The sequence below is a fragment of the Ambystoma mexicanum genome, chromosome 10, assembly GCF_040938575.1.
Source record: "Ambystoma mexicanum isolate Mex_15411 chromosome 10, UKY_AmexF1_1, whole genome shotgun sequence".
Taxonomy (NCBI): domain Eukaryota; kingdom Metazoa; phylum Chordata; class Amphibia; order Caudata; family Ambystomatidae; genus Ambystoma; species Ambystoma mexicanum.
In genome coordinates, this window is record NC_090932.1 from 150,446,138 (window position 1) to 150,467,929 (window position 21,792).

The 21,792-nt window shown below is 44.5% G+C and overlaps 1 protein-coding gene across 1 annotated transcript in view; it reads right to left on the reverse strand.

Annotated features, from left to right (window-relative positions):
- The window catches only part of MTHFD2 (methylenetetrahydrofolate dehydrogenase (NADP+ dependent) 2, methenyltetrahydrofolate cyclohydrolase), a 39,739-nt gene that overhangs the window by 16,326 nt on the left and 1,621 nt on the right, over positions 1-21,792 (reverse strand). The window contains exons 2-3 of the mRNA XM_069617644.1: positions 12,361-12,545; positions 4,698-4,820 (exon numbers count right to left, since the gene is read on the reverse strand). Of these exons, the coding sequence (XP_069473745.1) occupies positions 4,698-4,820; positions 12,361-12,545 (308 nt within the window). The remainder of the gene's footprint in view (positions 1-4,697; positions 4,821-12,360; positions 12,546-21,792) is intronic.

Below are 21,792 nucleotides of genomic sequence, written 5' to 3' on the forward strand. Positions count from 1 at the left end.
AAAATAAGTCCTGAGGTGCAGAGCTATGCAGAACCGTGGAGCCGCCGATGGCAAAGCACCCTAGCTGCAGGATACGCAGTGGGTACGCTGATCAAGAAGGAGGCTACAAGAAAGGAGACCAGAAAGAAAGCAAATCTTGGTGTGACCACAAAAGCTCAGGGGTGCGCAAGGCACCCAGCAACTGATGCCGAAACAAAAACCCAGCAAGGAACCAGAGTCTCCAGGCTCCATGTCAAGTGCCGATCCGGGTAAAACCAGCACGACCAGGAAGAGGGACAAGATGGTGGTGGTGGGTGTTGGAGTAGGCAGGAGGGGAGAAACGCCTGCAAAGGCAACAAGCTCTGGGGAGGCTGTTGCATTTTGTATTTCATACAAAGAAACGGAAACAAGCACAAGACCCAGGTAATCTGGAGTGAGATTGTTGCTAACTTCACGTGAAAGCACCAGGAGTGTGAAAGCCTTAAAGCTTGGCATGGCCGCGTGGCCCCATGTAAAGAGTGAAAGAGACACATGCAATATCTACAAAGGCTGAGGAAGCTGTGTTCCATATCAGAAAGATTTATATGGACACACGTCTTGTGGACCAGGGAGTCAAAAGGAATTTGTGTGATTGTATCCAGGCTGGGGAAGCCAAGAAATGTAATAAAAAGGACTTGTTGGGAGGTATCAAATCTATCACAACGCCACAGGACTTTGTGGAGTCCCAGTGACACACGAAGTAAAGCAAAACGAATATATGAAAAAGTAATCCTGGAGGGATTTATACTACTGGTAAAGACTAAATGGATCCAGGAGGAATTTGGCCAGTGGTAAACAATGAATGACAAAGCAAGAAGAATTTACTTTTGGTTCCCAGAGAAGGGGAGAACAAGAACAGATATATACAGTTCATCATTTAAAATAAGATAAGGACTAGATACCCTACTGGAACTTTGAGACTGAAATAAGTGCTCCAAGAGGCCAGGCGGAGCATATGCCGGAGTTGTTATGCAAGCCTTTTTAGATAGCTTTGTTCTAAAATGGTAAAATGGTACAGCCAGTTAGGAATTAAGACTCTGGATTTTGAACTGCGAAGAGCGCCCTTCGTGTTTAAGAAGGCAGGGACTCTCAATCATAGGGATTTAATGCCAGTAAGGCCTTTTATTTTGAATAAACGGATATATAACATTACCCATTGTTGTCAAGAGTCCTCCTCCTGCTTCGCTACACTATTCAATGCCTAGATTAAGCACCTCATGCACATTATAAAACAACGCACATTAACATTTCAAGGATACGCAGACCACACACAACTTGTCTTCTCAATTTCACCCAACAGCCATACAACAATGAATGTCTCAAAATGTATACCCCTCCCCAGCAAATTAGAGGTCATGGTCTTTGGCAACAAACATTCACCAACGTCCTTTAATATGGCTTGTTAGGAACCTCCCCTTCATCTACTTCAGAAGCACATAACCTGTGAATTCTAAGACACTGACCTATCCCTTTAACCACATGTAAAAGACCCCTACACAAAACAAAATCAAAAAATGACCTACACATCCTCAGAAAGATAATCCCCTATTTGGAACTTCACCCAAAAATCATCACCACCAATGTCCTAATACTCTAGAACACTGCAATTCTCTCTATATGGGCCTGTCCTCAGAAAACCTAGCATCGCTCCGAACCATCCAAAATAAAACTGCAAGATGCATACTTAGCCTTAGGAGGATATCACCCCAGCTTTAAAAACACTTAGCTGGTTACCCACCATAACTAAAAGAGCTCAAAATCCTAATAAACCTTACCAACAAGACATCCACTCTTCTAGGCCCTCGTGCCTCCAATCATGCCTTACTTGCCTGCCCACGCAGATACTTATGGTAATCAAATGAAACTAAACCAAGACCTCTCAAATTAAGTCGCAGAAAACAGGCATTCTCTTCCATTGCCCCACCCTATGGAACAAACTGCATCTCACAGGAACCCAAATTCAACACCTTCAACAAACCATCCAAACTGGTAAACCACCAACTTCCAAACACAAACCCAACACCACCTGCTTCAACCTTCCTACGCAACCACACTCACGTGTTCATCCGGACAGCACCTTTTTAAATTGTATAAGCACTTAAGACTCCCCTCACTATCGCCCCTTTTCTTTCACCTTAGTTAACAATTTGACCATCCCCCTTCGCTCCCTCCTCTCTCCAGGTAACCACAAAAACACTTACCTTATATGCACTTTATGACCACATAGCACTTTTACCTCTTCAGTAAACTACACTTTCATTCCAACCCTACCTTCTGGCTGCAACCAGATGACTTAACCGCCCCTAAAGCACTTATGCAACCTGGCACCAGTAAATAAATACATTACTGCATACAAGGCTTTGCACGCATTTTAGTTTGATATTGATCAGGTTACAAAACAAGCTCATTTTGAAGACCTATCCCCATACCCAAAATTCCTTGGAGGGGTACAAAAAGAAAATACATTCTGGATAAACGTGCATCTACCTCCAAGGGGCTACAACAAAAACAAAACGAATGGACTAATGGGGGTGGCGCTTAATAATGAGCTCTTATTAACTGTAAAGAATGGGTAAAAATATGTTCCCCGGTAGGTGATGCTCCAATGGATAAGCTTTAAAAATAGCTATTCCATCAATAGACAGGAAGGGGCGGGGTGAGTGAACAATAATTAACTAAACATTTGTTTCAATGGGATGTGAGATGGCATATTAGTTAAGCAATGGGGAAGGGGAAAATCAATTGCAACATTTCCACAGTGGAGCCTTCATGACAGTGAAACATAGGCTGAAGCAGTAAGTAATATTTGCAGATGGCATACATCACTTCTATTAAATCCATTTGTAGAGCACATAAACATAGGGGCTTCCTGGCACTGACCCAGAGAGGCAAAAGTTAGAAGTCAAAGGCAGAGGAGAACAGCCAGGTTCTGTGTTAACTACAGGACAGGGAGAGGGTAGGGACAGCCTGAGGTCAGGGGGAAGAGTTCTAGAGTGATGGAGGAATGACCAAGCAAGAGAGTCCACCCTTAACCGAGAAGCAGGAATGGGGAAGAGATGGTGAGAGCAATGAAGAAGCCGGATCAGTGTTGTGCATAATAGACCAAGTAGAGGAATTTGAAAAGAATGCGCGACTTGACCTAAACCTAAGTTTAATGAGAAAAAGAGAAATACGAGTAGAGTGGCGAAGACAAGATGTGTTTTGAAGAACCTGAAAGCAGTTGATGGAATAAGACCACCTAAGCAGGGTGAAATGGCATAATCAAGCAAGTATGAGTAGAAGCAGTAGAAACTGTCATGGACTTGTTCGACGACTGGCTGTTCATCTGCTTGTCCCACAACAGCCTTTTTTCTGGCTATTACTGCCATTCTGGAGCCCTGAAGGGCTTTCTCTCCCACCGCGGCAACGTCCTGCCCCGTCGACTGCTTTTAGCCGTGTGTGACCCAGTGTTCATGTTTCTTCGACGGCCGCTACTCTGACCTAGCCCTTTCCTTGGAGCGTGGTCGCTTCTCTTTGGGATGGCCATGCTTTTCGTTGACTCAACATTGGAGGGATACTCTCGATAGCTGCCCTTAAGGCAACATACTAGTCCATGGTTTGTATCCTTAAGGGTTTTCAAGCTAAGCCCTTTACAGATGCCGACACACTCGACCGTGCGATGGGGGTACAAATAATATGTGTTTGTCCCCTTCATACACATTTTTGAGGCCACAGGTGGCACAGGCCTTAAACAGGCGTCTACGTTTTCACTCCATCCCCACATCTGTCACACGATCTAGATGGGATAAACCACCATAGATCCTGTCATCAATGAAGACTAAGTTGAATTTTCTCAAGGAGAAAGATGTTTATTGAAGATTGTGATGTAGATTCTATGTGGAGAAATGCGAGGACTCAATCAGGTTCAACACACGGTTGGAAGTGGTCATAATATTGGTTGGGTAACATCTTGCTGGATTAGCAAAACTTTGTTGGTGGTGACTAAGCAGATATTAAGGGTTTGGAAGACAAGGAAGAATCCCACAGTGGAAGAGTGGATTTTAGATCAAGGTATGAAAAGACTATGCATTTTAAGTAACACAAGGAAGCGTTTTTATGATGAACTTTGGGTAAGTTTCACTGAACTTTATGGATGACCAAATATTGCATTGTGTAGTTGAGTTGTTTTGTTCTCAATACTAATGAGGGGATTGGGGTGGGTGGTAGTGTGTCATGTTTCTTTGTCAAGTCCTCACAGTTTGTTGTCAATTTTGTGTCCAGGTTTACGTTGTTGAATTCGGTCTAGGTCATTTTGTAGATTGTAAAGCAACAGTTTGTTCTTTGCTTTGAATGTGGTTTTAATTATTGTGTTATGTATAGTACAATGGCCTAAACTGTAAATATTCTTTTTTTAATCCATGTTGAAAATTATAAAGAGTTAAAAAAATAAGAATCTGAAGGGAGGAAGAGGAGGGACTAGTTTCCAACTACTCAAGGCCCCGTTGGTTGGGACCAAAAGCAACCACAAGGACTGACGGCCTACAAAATAGAATGTTTTTCTTGCTAGGTCAAACTGTAAGCACATAATGGTGGACATTTCTAAATGACAGTCTGGGTTTAGGATAGGGTTGATCTGCAATAAAACGTGTCATAACAAGGACATATTTAAACAGAAGACAATAAACCAACAGAAATCTTACCAGGAAGTGGAAGCTGCACCAGAAGGCCGTCTACTTTATCGTCATTATTCAACTGGTGTATCACATCCAACAATTCATCCTCTGTGATGGACGCAGGTTTTAAAATAGTTTCACTGCTGATACCTGTATGATGTAGAATGCAGGTTGAAACCACAACAATCTAGCATTCCAGAGTAATTAGCACAAATAAAAGGGAATTCTTCTATAAAACACCTCTTTTGCATATAATGGATTCCTAAAAAATTTAAATGCTAAGAAAAAAAACAGGAAAAACGAGGATATCAGAACAAATTGGAGAGAAATGAAATGTCCTACACCACCTGTTTTTCCATGTGTAATTAAAATGTTGCATTTTCTTTGCTGCAAGGGTGAAAATAAGCCTCAATAAGGGTGACCCTGTCCGTATGAGCAAATGCAGAGCGCTATACTATACTAATGTGGTGGGAATGTTTGTTTATAGAGTAGGTGCTGGGGCAGGGATCTGCGCCAAGAGCTTTCTGTCCTAGATTGTTTCATGGCAGGAGGGTGGTAGGCAGGATAACTACTAATCAGACAATCTCACAGATTGGACCAAAGGGTAGCTTAGCCACAGAGCCCGTTGCCCACCACACAACACCAACTTGCCCGTTACACCTGCAATTTTATCTGGTCATCTCTTGTAGGGGAGGCATGATATCACAAGTATGACAATGGGTAAAATTTGTAAAACCTTTATTGAAATTGTTGGGGCTGGAAAAACTTTTAGGTTGCCCGATAAGAGAGCCAATTGGTATCAGGTGTATGCACTTAGAATTAAATGCCTGACTTTGCATGACCCAATTAGCAGGACATGTCCAGTACGATGTGCTAAAGTTAATGTTGTTACTCTGTCACCCTCTTCCTCTGCCCAGTGTTTGTGTAAAAAGGGGGGGGATTCGAGACCGAGGATCCTAAAAAATAGGACATATAGGGGAATACCGCATTTCACCATCGGCTGGCTCACCCCCACTCCCCAAAGAACCCTCACAAAGGTGATCCCCCCCCGCCCCCACACTGGTCCACCCCAGGAACTAGATCCAAAATTGATGGCCGGATCCTGAACACCAAGTCCCAGAGGAATAGCAGGTGAGACACTCTTTGGTTTCTCACATACCCTTCTCCTATGCGGGGTGGATAGGTTTGTTCTGCTCCAGAGTCCTCTAGTCTGCGGGCTCTGGAGACGACAAGTGGACATTCTATCCAGGGACTCACGCATATCCACAGGATTTCTTTTCAGCCGTACTGTTAGGGGCTGTATGTTAAGTTTAGTTCCTTTTGAATAGACCATGAACTGGGAACGAAGGGTTGTGATATCCAGAATGTCTATGAGGGTCTGTTTTGTCCATTCCCATACCAGGAAGGTCTGGGAATAGAAATCAGATTGCCACCAGTCTTGTGGTGTACATTCTCTGGGGTGAAAAGGAGGTTCTTGAAGAAGGGTGGAGAATTCTGCAAAGTCTCTCCCTATAACAACTTATTTCGGAAGTTAAGGGATAAAGGCCAATGACACTAGCGGGGTTTCCCCTAGGATATTAATGTACACTGGTACTCTGGGTAGATTTCGTTGTCTGTGTGTACATAGGTGACTAACCATGGTTGCATGATCTGCCGGAATGACCAAATCGGCTCGTATGACTGTTTACTGCCAGAATCAATGCTTATACTACTTTGCCATTCACTAGAGCTTTTTCAGATGTAAACTCAACTGAGGATTGGAATAAACATATGCTAAAGGTTTCTAGATCTTGCTCTTGTTCTTCACATTCCTATCCTCTTAGGCATCCTATTTCCATATGCTCCTCCTTTTGATTTTTGGGACAATGCCGGGCCAAAGGACCAGTCTCCCTACATGAGAAGCAGATGGGTGGTGGAGGTTTAATCCCTTTGGGTTATCCTTTCCTTAGCTCTTCCTTACCCTTAACATCGTTTTTATTTTGTCTACCCACTCTTTCGGGATTCACTCTTGGGTTTTAGAGAGTCCTCCTCGTTCTATTGTCAGGTTTTGATCTTTTTTTCCCTTCATTTTTATGTAAGGAATGGAAATGTTTTACTGCATCCGAATGATTTTGGTCAGTCTCTAGCCATGCTAAGGGTGGGCTGATTTAATTGCAATATGGCTTTCTGTAGAAAAGGAGGCAACAAGTTTGTAAACTGTTCCAAGACGATACTTTCTACTAACTCCTACAGAGTTTGATTGCAGACCCAGAAGGAACCAGCGTTTTTAATTGCCCAACTTCCAGGGGCTCTCACCAGGGTTTCATCTGATGGACCTTAGTTTTTGTCGATGGAAATTGTTGGTCTGGCCTAGTCCTTCCTTGATGGATATGAAGATAGCTCTCAAGGCTAGATTAAGTGATGAGAGGTCTGTAGCTCGCCTTTTAACAGAGGTCCCAAATAGCATTTCTTTAAGCTATCTCCCCATCGCAGCTGTTCAGCTATTCGCTCAAAATTCCGAAAGAAATTCCCTAGGTCTTCTCCTTCCTGGTAGGGTTGTAATATCCCTTGAGGTATTAGGGGTCTGGCTTTTAAATCGACCAACTTTGTAAGATTTTCTTGAAGTTGGGCTTCGGCCTGCATCCAATGGGCAGCCAGTTGAGCCATGGCCGTTTCAATATCGGCCATATTTTCAGGAGGGGTAAGGGTTCCCTCTGTTGGGTTTTCGGACTCTGAGAAGAAAAGGGTCTCAACTTCTTCAAAGAGGGTTTCGAAGACTTCTGACCCTTCCGAGCTTGAATTTGATGAAGGGGGTTTGGAACCCAAAAAAAAAAAAAAAAAACAACCACAAGTTCAGGAAAATGTGAATTTAAGGCGCTAGGTCTAATGAATATATGGGAGAGTCTTTAAAACTCGGTCCCACTGTTATATTTGATAATGGGCTATCAATAGGGTATCTAATAGCACCTCGGTTTTGAAAAATAAATCCTTTTGGTTAACTGGGATTTGAAATTGGGAGAATAAAGTCTCCTTAATGGTGGATATTTTCGATCAGAATCAAGGACTTCAATAATCCTACTCTCCCCTTCCGGTGGGACGACAATTACTAGCATGGGTTTTCAACTTTTATCAATTGAGTTGGATCCCACTCCCGACACCGTATGTAGGGGAGTCATGGTATCACAAGTATGGCATCGACAATGGGTACAATTTGAAAAACCTTTATTGAAATGGTTGGGGCTGGAAAAACTCCTAGTTTGCCCTATAACTAAGATGGGCGTAGTCTCGACCATTAAAAAACGATAAACAAAACAGTCCTAGTGGAGTCCATCAAATCAAAATGGCCTATGCTAAAAAAAACTAATGTCTGCCCCATCAATGTTCAAAAGAATAAATGTAGCTTCACAAGCTCTCCCCACGTTAGACCTCACAAAGTAAGGCCGTTCCTGTAGGCAGGAAGACACACACTGGCTGCATTTCCAACAATACACAGTTCCAAAACATGGATGGCAGCCTGCATGGCCTTCCACGTTAAAGTCTGTTTTGCTGACTTCCAAAATAATGTTTCAATAAAAAGTTCAAAAGGTTCCCCTGTGTCAGCTCAGACCTCTCACAACACAGTTCAATCACAAACTTGCAAGGGGGCTCCCTTCCCCAAGCTTCTTATACTTCAGATCTCGCTGTGTCGTCTCGTACCACTTTCAAATGTTGAAGATGTTCGAATGTGCGTGGCTTTCTTTACAGACCACCACAGGACCACTTCGACTCAAGTTCACGGTTTAACTTTCATTCTCCCCTTTTCTAGGAGTTAATCTTTAATTTACTTGTGCTATTCATTTGCTTCAAACAATGTACCTTTCACAGAGACTTTCGAGTTGGCTACTTCCTTTCGCCGGAACACTCCGTATCGCTGATTTCGCAGCTGTCTTTTTACTTCATAGTTCATTCACAGGTCTGCCTTTCCTCGCATTTCATCCACACGTGTGCAGCCTTCACCTGCAATATAATGTTGCTACTTCAAACGAACACATACCGGGGTCTCAGGTCGCTTGCCAGTTCATCGGATGTGCAAGTCTTTCTTGGTTTTGCAATTCCAACTCACAAGTCAAGGTTAGTACCACAGGCTTCGCCTCGCCTCCCCAATTCTGCTGTTCACTCGGGAGGGTTGCGGACATCCTTGAAACACAATGCAATCTTTGCTTGTGGGATCTGGCCTTCTCCACATGCCTTTCGCGGCCTGTCGGAGGCACCAACTTCCAGTAGGGAACTCTTGGTGTTTTCGTCCCTTTGTCCCTCGCTCTGTTCCAGTAGGTTTTTCTTTGCCCCGCAAGATTTGCTCATACTCTGGTTCCGCCTTGCTTAGAGTGTGTCTCCATGTGCTGCCTTTTATTCGTGTGAGGAGAGCCAATTGGTATCAGATCTATGCACTTAGACCTAAGTGCCTGACTTTGCTTGACCCTTAGCGGGACATGTCCAGTACGGTGTGTGAAAGTCAATGTTTCTCTCAGTCACCCTATTCCCCGGCCCAGTGTTTGCTTAAAAGGTGGGGGAATTTGGGACCTAGCAGGCTCCTACAAAATAGGATGGATCAAAAACAAAATAGGGGGCAATACCCATCTCACCATCAGCTGTTCCACTCCCCGAAGACCCCTCACCCAGGTAATCCTCTGGCACAGATTCACCCCCAGGAACTGGATCCAAAAGCGATGGCCGTGTCCTGGCCACCTGGATGACAAGCCCATGAGGACTAGTGGGCAAGACACCCTATTGTTTCTCACACCCTTCACTGTTCCTCTAGCACTCCACCTTCACTCTCACTCCTTCACCAGTCTTTGCTTCCAAATTTCTCCATCATGCTCACCATCCCTCTCCACTAAGCTCTCTCCTTCAATCCTCAGCCTGTACAGCAGTCTCTCTCCCTCCTCCCAATTCAAATTCTTCTTTGTTATTTGTTTTTCTTTCACTCCCGTTCTATCACTTCATGTTTAGCCGCCTCCTTCTCTCCCTATTGTCTCTCTTATATGCTAATACCATAGCTCCATTTCTCTTGCTTCTCATTTTATCACGCCCTGCCTCCCTTTGCCATATTTTACCGTTGTAGCCCTTAATTGTTCACGAGTTCCGGCTGTCCACTCTCCCCTGCTGTGGCTCTCCGGCTCACCCATTTGGTCTAGACATCTCATTATGCCTCAGACATCAGTTCTCCTTTCTATTTAGTTTTCATTGTTTTATTCCTGTTCAGTTCCCCTTAACAATCTCTCTTGCTCTTCCACCTTCGTTCTCTCCAAATTTCATATTTCTGTTCAGTTGACTTGCTTCATTGCATTCTGTCACTCTAGATAAACAATCACTCCAGTGTATTTAAACATCCATTAAAATTCAATTATTACAAAATCGAAGGGATAATCCAGATGTGAGACAGGATAGGGCGAGTGCTCTGCCTAAACAAGAGCATGCCAAGTGCCCAGAAATTAAATCAACGCTTTCACAATGAAACATTTAGAAACGCATACAAATGTGATTCACCCTAAAGCCTATTAGCCAATGCCGCTCAGTCCACAGAGCTCAGGTAACAGCCAATGCCCCTAAGCATCACCCAAAGGGAGGAGAGACCATTCTTTAAAAGCAAGCCAATGTCCAACAGCTGGGAAGGGAGAAATCTTGAAGGAAGAAGTGTTGTTAAAGGAGGGGAGGGGAGTATGTAAGAGTGAGGTGCAGGCAAGAGATTCAGGTTTGCTGTAGGAAGAGGGCTACATTTTTGGGACGGACACATTTGGATTTGCTTAAGGCTAGATCCATTGTTTAGGACCAGAGAAAAGGGGATTTCACATGGGAAAAGAAATTTTGTGCAAGGGAGTGCCAGAGGGAGAAGGTGACCAGAGAAATCTTTGGAGTAAAACTGCTTGGTTAGCTGGGAGAGATTTCTAGAAACCAAGGAGGAAGATACCTTCTGGAAGAATGGAGGAGATGTGGATTGGGACAGAAAAGAGAAAGATCACATTAAGAAGATAGGGCGCAGCTAAGCTAGCGATTTGTTCTGAGAAGTGCCAGAAGTAAGGCGGAGGGTACTATGGAGAGGAAGCAACAAGCAGTCATTGTAGTGAATTGAATTGTGGAGGCAGGGACCATTAGGAAAATAGTGTTGGGTGGAAGAAGAGAATGGATCCCATCAGGTGAGAGGAAGAGACTGGGACGCTAGAGAGGGAAAGAACCGGGCTATGCTAAGCAGGAGAGAGGAGGCAAGACCACCCAAAAAAGCAAGGATACAGAGGTTCTGAAGAGCCAGTTTGTCCAGTGGAAAACTGTAGAGGCAGAAGGAGGACCAAGGCGGCAGCACTACACCAAGTAGCCAGGAGTATAGCGCAGAGACTGAGAAAGAGCAGTGAGGGGTGAAGGGAGTGCAAGAAGCGGCACCACCTTTTCCCACTGAATCCTACCAGTGGGAAACGGTTTCCAATGCCGCACCCAGCCTGGCAGGAGGCTCCAGAGGGTCCACCCACTGAGAGGAAAGACTAAGGCCAAGGACAAGTCTTGCAGTCCTGTTGTGGATGAGTTGCAGAGGGCAGAGAGTAGAAACAGGCAGATTTAGAAAGAGGCTGTTGCAGAAGTCTAGCCTAGAGAGAATCAAAGCTCTAGAGACAGTAAGCTTCTCGGGGCGAAGAAGAGGAAAGGAAGAATACCTCTGAGGAGACGTCAGAGATGTGGGGAGACAAGGAGAGTGTGAAGTCGAAGATGACCCTGAGATTCTTAACCTCACATGTGAGAGCAGGAAGAGGGCCAAGGGAGGCCGGCCAGAGTGACAAGAAAGGAGGGTGCACTTGTGCCGATGGGGAGAATCTCAGTCTTACTGGCATTAAGGCAGAGATCATTGGCGGCACACCATTCCAGGGTGCCAGAAAGACAGTCAGAGATGAGGGAGGCAGAAGAGGAAGTGGAGGAAGCCTGAAAATGAGCTGAGTATCATCCGCATAGCACTGAAAGTTGGAGCAGAGAGCAGCAATGCAGTGGGTGAGAGGTGCCAGGTATTGGTTGAATAGCCAAGGAGAGAGGTTAGACCCATGGGGAACACCACAAGTAGAGAGGGAGATGGAAGAAAGGAAGGACTCAAGTTTGACCCGAGAGGGTCGATCAGAGAGGAAAGAGGACAGCCTGATCGGTGATACCGAGGTTATTATGGAGATGCTTGAGCAGGATGGCATGATTGACCGCATCAAAGGCAGAAGAGAGATTGAGTAAGATGAGGACAGATGGGATGTTAAGAGTCAAGGTTGGAGAGCAGATCTTCACAGATGTTCAGTAGAGCAGTTTCCATGCTTCAGGCAGTACTGAAGCCAGACTGATGGTCATGTTTCTTTAATATGCCCAGTGATGGTATACACTTGCAGACTAGAATAGGTGCACATTAAATTGCTTGATCCTTACAATCCTAAGAACGCATCTCCATCACTCAATGGTATTAGGTTAATATTGTAATAACCCACTTAAATTGCCATTGTGAAAAATGCAGCATCACATGGTGGTATCGATAGGTCATTATTTGATGGTCATTTAAACAGGAACAAACTGTGAAAAACACAGCTTTGAGAAACAAGATGTTAAAGCATGTCAGCGCACCAGCGAAATTTAAAATATTGGGTTACACAACCACGAACTACTGCCATGTTCAGAAAATACAACGTAGGGCCAGGAGCACAGAACTGTATGTACATACCCACATCAGCAGCTGCTTTGGTCTTATTGAGCACATAAGAGTGACTTGCAGGATTGTCTCCAACTAGCAGAACACTGAGATGAGGCCTCTTGTTACCAGCAGCAACCCACTGGTCCACATCGTGTCGTGCTTCCAGTCTGATCTGCCTGGCCAGTTTTCTTCCAGAAATGATAACTGCATCGTGCCTTAAAAAAAAAAATAATCTACATGAAAATTTGCTCCAGCAAGAAACCGCTCGGATTAAACTAGAGATAATGCAATGAAAAACATTTTGCAGAGTTAATACACAAGCAAAATAAAATGTTTGATAAGCCCCATGTAATAATGGAAAGTCTGACTCGTGAGGGTAGAAGCAGGTTCCTTTATTCAATCGTAGTCCATAGGTTACAAGTAAAGGGGAAGGAGAAGACCCACCGGTCTCTGCCATCCCAGGTAGCTCTTCCAACGGTGTCTCCTGGAACCTCTTGGACGGAACCCTCCCTAATACTAATGTATTTCATCCCTCGCTCATGGCATCACAGCAACAGGGCTAACACACACTGGGAAAGGAAGGGAATACAAGATAATACAGCCTAATTTCTGTTAATACTTATAAACAAGTCCTACAATATGGTGGGTGGGGCCACCAGATGTTTAGCCAGTGTTAACATTACTCGCCATGGCAAATACTTTAACACACTTCTTTAATATGCACGGCATTAACAGTACTAGTGCAGGTTACATTTCACAAAACACCCATTGCAGGGCTCCATAATCATGTCTGTCTAGTTCAAGTAATTCATTCATGTATGCCCAAAGCCCTTTTGATCAAAAATGTGGAAACAGTCCCCTAAAGTCATGCGAGCATGTGACTGTACATTAACTTGACTGTCACCCTCAGTTTTGCCTGGTCACATTGGACTTTCTTCCTTTCCTATCCTTTCACATAAAATTGCTTCCTCTAAGCCTATAAAGCAAATCGTGTTTCAAGGTGGCACAAGACAAAAAGGGGCAGGGGTAAGACAGGTGAGAAAAACAACAATAACGGACCTACTAGGCCTTGTTTCATTCAGATTGTGCTGGGCAAGTGCTAAGGGGGGTGGACCATCTGTGCCAGGGGAATGCTGTGTGGGGGGACCACATGCTAAATGTGAAGATGGGGGAGGAAAGGACTCAGTAGGAAGGCACACCACACCAGGCTGGTCAGGGGAAGGGCAAGTGCGGGGTGGGGTGGGTGCTGGGGTAGACTGGTCAAGGAGGGCCTGGTGCCCTGTAGGACCCAGAAGGGAGCAGGCGAAGGGAGCAGGCAGGCAAAGTGGAAGAGAGGGCAAGGGAGGGGGAGGGGGAGAGGGAAGGAAGAAGAGAAAAGGAGGGTCTTGAGAAGCTCCCGGAACTTTAAGGTTAAAGGGGCAGGGAGGCCATTCTAGAGGGATTCTCCTGCCGAAGAGAGATCTATGCCCCACTCTGCTTGGAAAAGTGTCTGACCTGCAGAGAGGTGGAGCTAGAAGACAGGTATTTAGGGAGACAGAGTTGGATGAGGCGGGTCCCAGACTCCAGAAAACCTTGTGGATGATGCAGAGGGTCTTGAATTTGATCCTCGCAGCCACCAGGAGACAGTGGAGATATCTTGGGGCTGAAGTGATGCAGTCCCTGGGCTTGACGCCAAGGATAAGTCTTGCAGTCCTATTCTGGATTAGTTGAAGGGGGCAAACTGAGGATAAAGGCAGATTGGGGAAGAGGCTGTTGCAGTAGTCCAGCCTAGAGAGTACCAAAGCTCTGGTCACATTGAGTTTGTGGGGGAAGGTGAGGAAAGGGAGAATGCCTCTGAGGGGGTGGAGCTGAAAATGGGCCTTCTTGGCAAAGTCCACCATGTGAGGAGGGAAGGAAAGAGAGGAGTCGAAGATGACTTCCAGGTGTTTAGCCTCACAAGAGGGTGAGGGGAGGGTACCTAAGTAGGGAGGCCAGAGAGAAGGAGGGCGAGAGCAGGGGTCCAAATAAGAAGGATCTCTGTCTTATTGGCAATAAGTCATAGATCATTGGCAGCGCACCATGCCTGAATAGCAGTCAGAAATGAGAGGAAGAAGAGGAGGAAGTGGAGGGATGTTTAAGGAGAGCTGCGTGTCATCCACATAACACTGGAAGTGAAGAAAGAAGGTTCAAATCAAGTGGGCCAGAGGGGCATGGTAGATGAAGAGCCACAGCGAGAGGATAGACCCCTGAGGGAATTTGCAGGTAGAGAGTGCGGTGGAAGAGAGGACAGGGCCCAGTTGCACCTGGGAAGGTCTGTCGAGAGGAAGGACGTCAGCCAGTCCAGTGCTAGGTCTGTGATGCCAAGGGAATCACAGAGCCAATTAATAAGGGTGGCATGATTGACCGTATCAAAGGCAAAAAAATCAAGAAGGATGAGAACGGAAGGAGAGTTGGAGTCGAAGTTTGAGAGCACATTTTCACGGTTTTCGGGAGAGCAGTTTGTTCCTCTGACTGCTCTGAAAACAGACTGGTGGTCGTAGAGAAAGCCAACAGATTCAGTGTGGTGGATCAGTTGTGAGATGACCAACTTCTCCAGGAGTTTGCCCAGGAAGGGGGTAATGGAGGGGGCGGTAGTTAGCCAGACAGGAAGGGTCGAGCAAATGCTTTTTAAGGAGAGGGCGCTTTAGGGGTAGTGGGAAGCAGCCAGTGGCAAAGGAGCGATTGCAGAAATCAGGCAAGGCAGGAGCGAGGGAGGAAATGTTGTCCTTGATAATTGTCCACCGATTTACAGAACTGTCCCTTTTAAAAGACAGATGGTATTAGACCTAGCAATAACCAGGCCCGAAGAATGCAGACGCCCACCAGTGAACCCTCTTCAGAAACTAACAAAATGTCAAAATAGGGCTAGGTTACAAAAACATTTACAAGCACCAACAACGAAAGGCTACCATGAATACCACTTGAAAAGGTCACAAACATCAGATAGTTTGGTGCGCTCTCTAAGTCGCTAATAAGTTTGTTGCAAGAGAAAAAAAGTTTAACGCGTTGTCCCAATCCGTTGTTTTATCAGTGACAAGATATGCCCAATAAAGTTCTTCATGAGCAAATTATCACGGCAACTTTACAGCTCAGAGCAGCTAAAGCAGAGTTCTGCTGTATCTATTCTATGCTCCTCGGGGCTTACATTTGGCCCTAAACACGCCCCTCAAGGCCAATGTATTCTAGGAATGTGAAGCTGAGACGAGCATTTTAGGTCTAACTTTAGAACGGTTGCTAATTTCCCAGCTGCCAATCAAACCAAGTAACCGTAGCCCTCGTCAGGCGTTCAACTTCTGGGCACATCCCTTCGATGGCGGAGGGCAGGCTGCTGCCTGCTGCGGGGTCACTAAAGGCCACCGAGAGACCACAGCTTACCAACTAACGTGCAGAGAAACCTTGGCTGCACGCAAGGATTGCATTTCTAAAGTTTACTATAAGCTTCTCCAAAACACGCTTCCGTCTATTGCAGATGCCAAGCCAACCTGTTACTATGGTGCAAACCGTGGTGTATCAGCGACATGCAAGCAGAGCTGCACATGGAAATAATGTAATGGAGATGCCACCATTAGGGGGAATCAAGCAGTGTGCGTGTGTGCAGGAGGAAGGGAGAAGTTGGTGAGGTTGTGGAGGAACTGCAGGAAAAACACGGGAAAAATCACTTACACTTTTTTTTAAAGATATCGGCGAAAGTGTAGCTCGGCAATTATAGAACCAGAAAGGAGAAACTGCAGCACAATTCCCAAATTAACAAACAATGAACACGCAAAATGTCTAAAGTGTTCTGTTACTGTAACATGTATTGTAAACATTGAAGTTACTAGTTACTTGTGTGTGCTCATTCACCCCAACGATTTTGTTGCACACCTCCATATGCTAATAGTGTTGGGGGGTAAGTTATTGGTTTGGATAATAACCTTCTCCACCTTTTAATCCTCTGCTTCAGCTTGGAGCAGTTCATTATCCCAAGATAATGACCCTCTCCCGCTCAGTCTATATGCTTAATGGTAACATTGCAAGTCTTTTCTTGCTTGTGATGGCCAACTGTTGCCCACAACTTCGGATGTGAGCGTCACTAAAATGTGCATTCCATTGCACGGTTTTAGATTGGCGAGTTGCCATTTCTTGGCAGATTTGAAAAGAGACAAAATGATATTAAAAAATGCCAGACAATCGTCAAGCGTTCTTAAAGATAAATATTGCATCACGAGCAATGAGGCAAGCGAAGGGTAAATAGTCATGAGATGAGGGAAGGGAATACGTAAAAAAAGTATTTTCAGGTTGAGTGAAAAAGCACACCTCTTACCCTTGTAGTAACCAAAATGGAGGGTCACATTAGTGGCCAGGGGGATATTAACGAGTGGGTGAAATGTGTTTCGTATATTTCAGTAGATCAAATCGTTTAATCGCTATGCACGCAACCAGTAGGCAGCACCTCATACATAGATGGTTACACAAGACATTGCAATCACCTCAACGATTTCGAATGACAACTCACAAAATAACTTTACAGGATGGACCAAGAACTACTATTTAATCCCAAGAGAGCCGCCTCCTATGGCAGCACCTACCTTTCGAGCAAAAGGGGATGGCATTCTTTATTAAGGGCCCCTAAGACCCCAAGCCTTCAATTCAGTGCCTCGGGAGGAAGCCGCTCTTTTTTCAAAAAGCTGCAGGTCCCTGCAAGTGATTCGGCTCAAGCGTCAGATGCTTTGAGATGGTAACATGAAAAGGCTACCTTTTACCTGTTTTCCTCGCCCCAGCCCTCCCACTACAAGCTCCTAAGTATGTAAAGCCCAAGACTGAGCTATATGCCTAGAGAAAGTCCCTTTAAGAATTGTAAAAAAAAACTGGACATGCTTGCTTACCCTCGAATGTGGCAATGTGTACATGAAGCCCTACTTGGCTACTTTATCCCGGAGATCAGTTAAATGGATGTTTATTGGTGCATCTGAAAGTACCTGATGCCATTGGCTGAAATAATACAAAGCAGTTTGAGTTGCAGAGCGCTCTGCAAACAATGAAGCATAAGGAGCGTGCTGAAACACAAGGCGGCCCATTTTTGGTAATGCTGACTTTAGCCTTGCCCAATAGATACAGAAGAATGGTTTTCAGCTTCATGAAAACTTAAATAGAAAATAAACGTGACAATGTGTTGACATTACACCAACCCAATCAGATGTACACAAAACCTAACCCCACAGGACTGGTTTAAGGGAAATTGGGACAAAAAAAACCTTCCATTTGATTTGAGAGTGTCTGGTAGAGGGCATGGATTCTTTATACTCAAGGAAATACCAACGTTAAGTCTTTCCAACTATCAAAAGTACGGCCTCGGGAAACGCAGCATCCAAATGAAGAGTTCGCCAGTGTCTGCGGCAAATGATTTTGGCCCAGAAAATGTTTCAGAGAGGCATTTAAACTGGTTGAATACGGCATGGACCTGCTCCTCTCAATTAGCCCATCGATGCCGTAAACATCTTCAGGTCCATGGTGAAAATCCAATACAGTAGCAGCAGACACCTACTGCAAGGGACTTCTAGCCTAACCAAAAAGCAAAACTGAGGCAGAAGGGTTCGGGATGTGCCACGGTAATTAAGCGAACAATGATCAAGTATGCTGAACCAGTCAAGTACAAACAGGGAAAGTATCAAGGATACAAAGTTGGAGTAGAGTGCCAAGAGAACAGATGCCTTCCCAATAAGAGCCGGCTTGCCTTTATTTTTGCTGCAGTACAGGGCTAGTCATTCAGACAAAAGGCAACAGGCTATTTGGTGACCATAGACTACAATGTTTTCTAAAATATATAATGGAATCTGTACGTTGCAACTCCATGAATCGGATTACATTTTCATTGCTTATAGTTGGAACCAGGCTCAAGAGCAGCAGAAGACTTTACAACAGGAGGATGCCAGCCTGGGTCTGAGCATTTCATAGAGTTCTGCTCTGCTTTAGTGGCTTGCAGAATTGGAGGCAGTTGGGGGCATTGGGTTCCAGATGGTCTGGTAGTACCAGGAGAAGATCTGAACATCCATGGCATGCTAGTAGGGCCAGAATACAGAACTCAAAATGGATAAGCAGGAGCTAAAAGCAGCATTTGTATTTGGTTTATTTATAAAGCGCAACCAGGCCCAGGGGCATATGGGCGCGTACGTTTTTTGATCATGTTACATAAGAGTACAGTTACATTAGCAAGCAGTAGGCAACAGTTACAATAGTTGCGGTTACGAATAAATATATACATTGGTATTACAGGTACAAGCATACATGTTGCAATTAAGGCGGTGGGCCGAAGGTGAGACAGATAGTAATATTATTTACAATATGTACAGTGGGTAGGCAGTAAATCTAAGCTCTAAGATGTTAAGCTGTCAATGTGTCCAGGTCATGAAGCCAATGTTTGGTGTTGCGTTTAAATAGGTTGAAGGAGGTTACAGACCTGATTGGACCAGGTAAGAGTGTTCCATAGTTTTGAGGCTTGTACAGGGAAACTAACTCCTCCCGAGTTATGGAGTTTGAATCTTGGTATAGACATAACTTGAGCTGTTCTAAGTGGTCTTGTAGATGTGTGTGGGGTAAGTTGGTTAGAGATGTAGGATGGTGCGAGGTTAGCCCTGGCTTTGTGGGTAAGGCCAAGAGCTTTGAGGGATATTCTGTGCTCTATAGGGAGCCAATGCAGATTACGTCTAGTCTGAGATATGCAACTTCTTAGGGATGTTGAGGGCTGCCCTAATGGCGTTATTTTGAGTTACTTGTAGTTTGTGAATATTTTTGCAGCTAGTACCTAAGTAGAGGGCATTACAATAATCTACTTCGGACAAGACTAACGTTCTAGCAAGAGTAATGCAGTTGGGAGTGGCGATTAACTGCCTACATGCGGTAATAAGTTTACATGTGTAGGCGGCAGAAGACGTTACTGCATTGGCTTGTTTGGTGAAGGATAATGTGGCATCGAGGTAGATACCAGGGTTTTAGTATTATTAGAGACAGGGATGGGGTTATCATCAATAGTGAACGATTTGAAAGCTGTATTTAGTTTTTTTAGTTTAGCGTGAGTACCAAGGATAATCAACTCAGTTTTTTCGTCATTGAGACAAAGTCCATGGTGTGCCAGCCATGCTTGTATTACTGCGTATATTTCATTGAGGGTTCTGCTATCAGTTTCATAGTGGCCAGAGATAGGAATGAGTATCTGGGTGTCATCCGCATAATTAGTATATGTGACACCCAGATAGTCAAGGATATCGAAAACAGGCTTCGTAAATACATTATAGAGCGTTGGGGACACGCAAGAGCCTTGCGGGACACCACACGGGACTGGTGAGGGTTCAGCCGAATCAGTAGGAGAAGAGACCCTCATGGTTCTGTTAGCCAAGAAGGAGCTGATCCAGGCAGTGGCTGCGTCGGAAAAGTGAGCTGCAGATTTCAGGTGGTGGCAAAGCGTTTGGTGGTTGACCAAGCCAAAAGCTGCTGACAGATCAAGCAATAAGAGCAGTGCTAGTTTGCCATTGTCTTTTAAAATTTGAATCCGAGTAGTGAGATCTATTAGGGCAGTTTACGTGCCATGTCTAGGTCGGAAGCCGGATTGCCTTAGTCCCAGAAGATAGATGGTTTCTAGATAAGCCTGTATTTGCAGGTAGGCTGCTCTATCTAGTATCTTTAGTAAGAAGGGTACAGTTATCAGCCTATAGTTAGACGGGTTGGCTGGGTCAAGAGTGGGTTTTTTCATTAGTGGGATGACCCAGGCGTCTTTTAGGTTATCAGACACTACTCCCGTTTTGAAGGAGGCGTTGATAAGGTTAGTAATGAATGGTGCCAGTTCATGAGCTGCTGCTTTGATAATCGGAGCAGGACCAGCGTCGCCTTGGCAATTCGATGGTTTAAGTTTCCTAATGATGTTTTCTACTTCCCAAATTGAGAGGGTGAGAAACTAAATGGTTCACAGGTTGGCTCAAAGGAAGGTGACTTGTTAAGAAGTTGTTTGTGACCAGGGTCAGCGAGTAACCGGTCTTTTTTCGCATTTATTTTAGATACCCAGCACCTGGTTATCGAGCAATGACCAGGAGCTACCATTGGAGAATGAGGAGCTAGTACACAGCGTTTTACAAAACTAACTTCCACATAAGATGGAAACATAATTTTCCCATTATTTATGACCCTTTATGCTTTAAATGCCATGTAGACGTGTCCTAAAGTTTATTTATACATTGTCCCAAACACGCAGAGTTAAATGTTTGTTCGGCATTAGTTGGCTTGGTCATGATGTTGGTATCAAGCGATACCATTCTCTTCTAGGGTACAATCAGGAGCTACCCTCAATTTCAAACCCTGACAATAGGTATTATGCTAGGTTTCTTATTACATAGATGCTTTCGGACATCAGCACAGTTTCTCCTTCTGGCTTAAAACACACTCCTATTACCCACAATCTTTCTCCTGCAGCTAGCCCATTACCACCAGACGTCCCCATTTCCTTATTTTGCACGACTAGAAGAGCCAGGAAACCATGCAAACAGCAATAGTCATGTAAGTGGAGAGAGTATGAGAGTAACAAGAGTAAACTCATGGGTGCCATCAGCAGACATAGCATGGCACAATGGAGCACCATGAGATAACTAACACCTTCCTACGATAAAGAGCTTAGTAAGAGTTCAGACCTCTGAAAACATGCAATCCTCTGATACGCTGGGTGTGGGGGGGTGCGTGGGGGAGGGGAGAGGCACAATTCCCATTGCGGTTTTATGGTGCATCCGTTTTCTTTTCGAAAGCGTAGTTAAGTGGAAATAGACAATACTCTGATGGTCTAAGATTGAACAATGAATTGCACATTTAGAACGTAAGCAGGACATAACTCAGCCCAGAGACGGGAAACCAATCTAAGTATGTCAGCATAAGTATCCGATTAAATGGTTGGCGTGGATTCCAATGTTTGTTAAAATCCTACTTGTATTCAAGGAAATCCCTATGTGTGATTTCTGATCATTCTTCTGCTGAAGATTTATTAAAACAATCGTTTGGTGCTACATTCTTAGGGAAAGTTACCTTTAGGAGCACCTGAATATATATGTTGGTAATACGTGGCAGCTTCAACAGGATTTATCGCTTTCCTTGCACAAGAGAAAACGAGAAGGCGGGCATCATCTACTTCAACAAGAACGGAACACCCTTAAGTTGTTTAGAGCCCCCTTTAAGAGCACAGTTGCAAGACAATGCACCGTAAACAGTTTTTATAAAGCACAAAGAAAACTTACCAGAGTACTTGAGGAAAAATATGCCATCAATTAAAATACAAGTAGTAAATAAACCACTATTAATCTAACCCAAGGCTATAAAATGTATGTTTTTTTCGAGGGGAAATGTACGCAATGACCCAATCGAGGGGAAATGTACGCAATGACCCAATCGAGGGGAAATGTACGCAATGACCCAATCGAGGGGAAATGTACG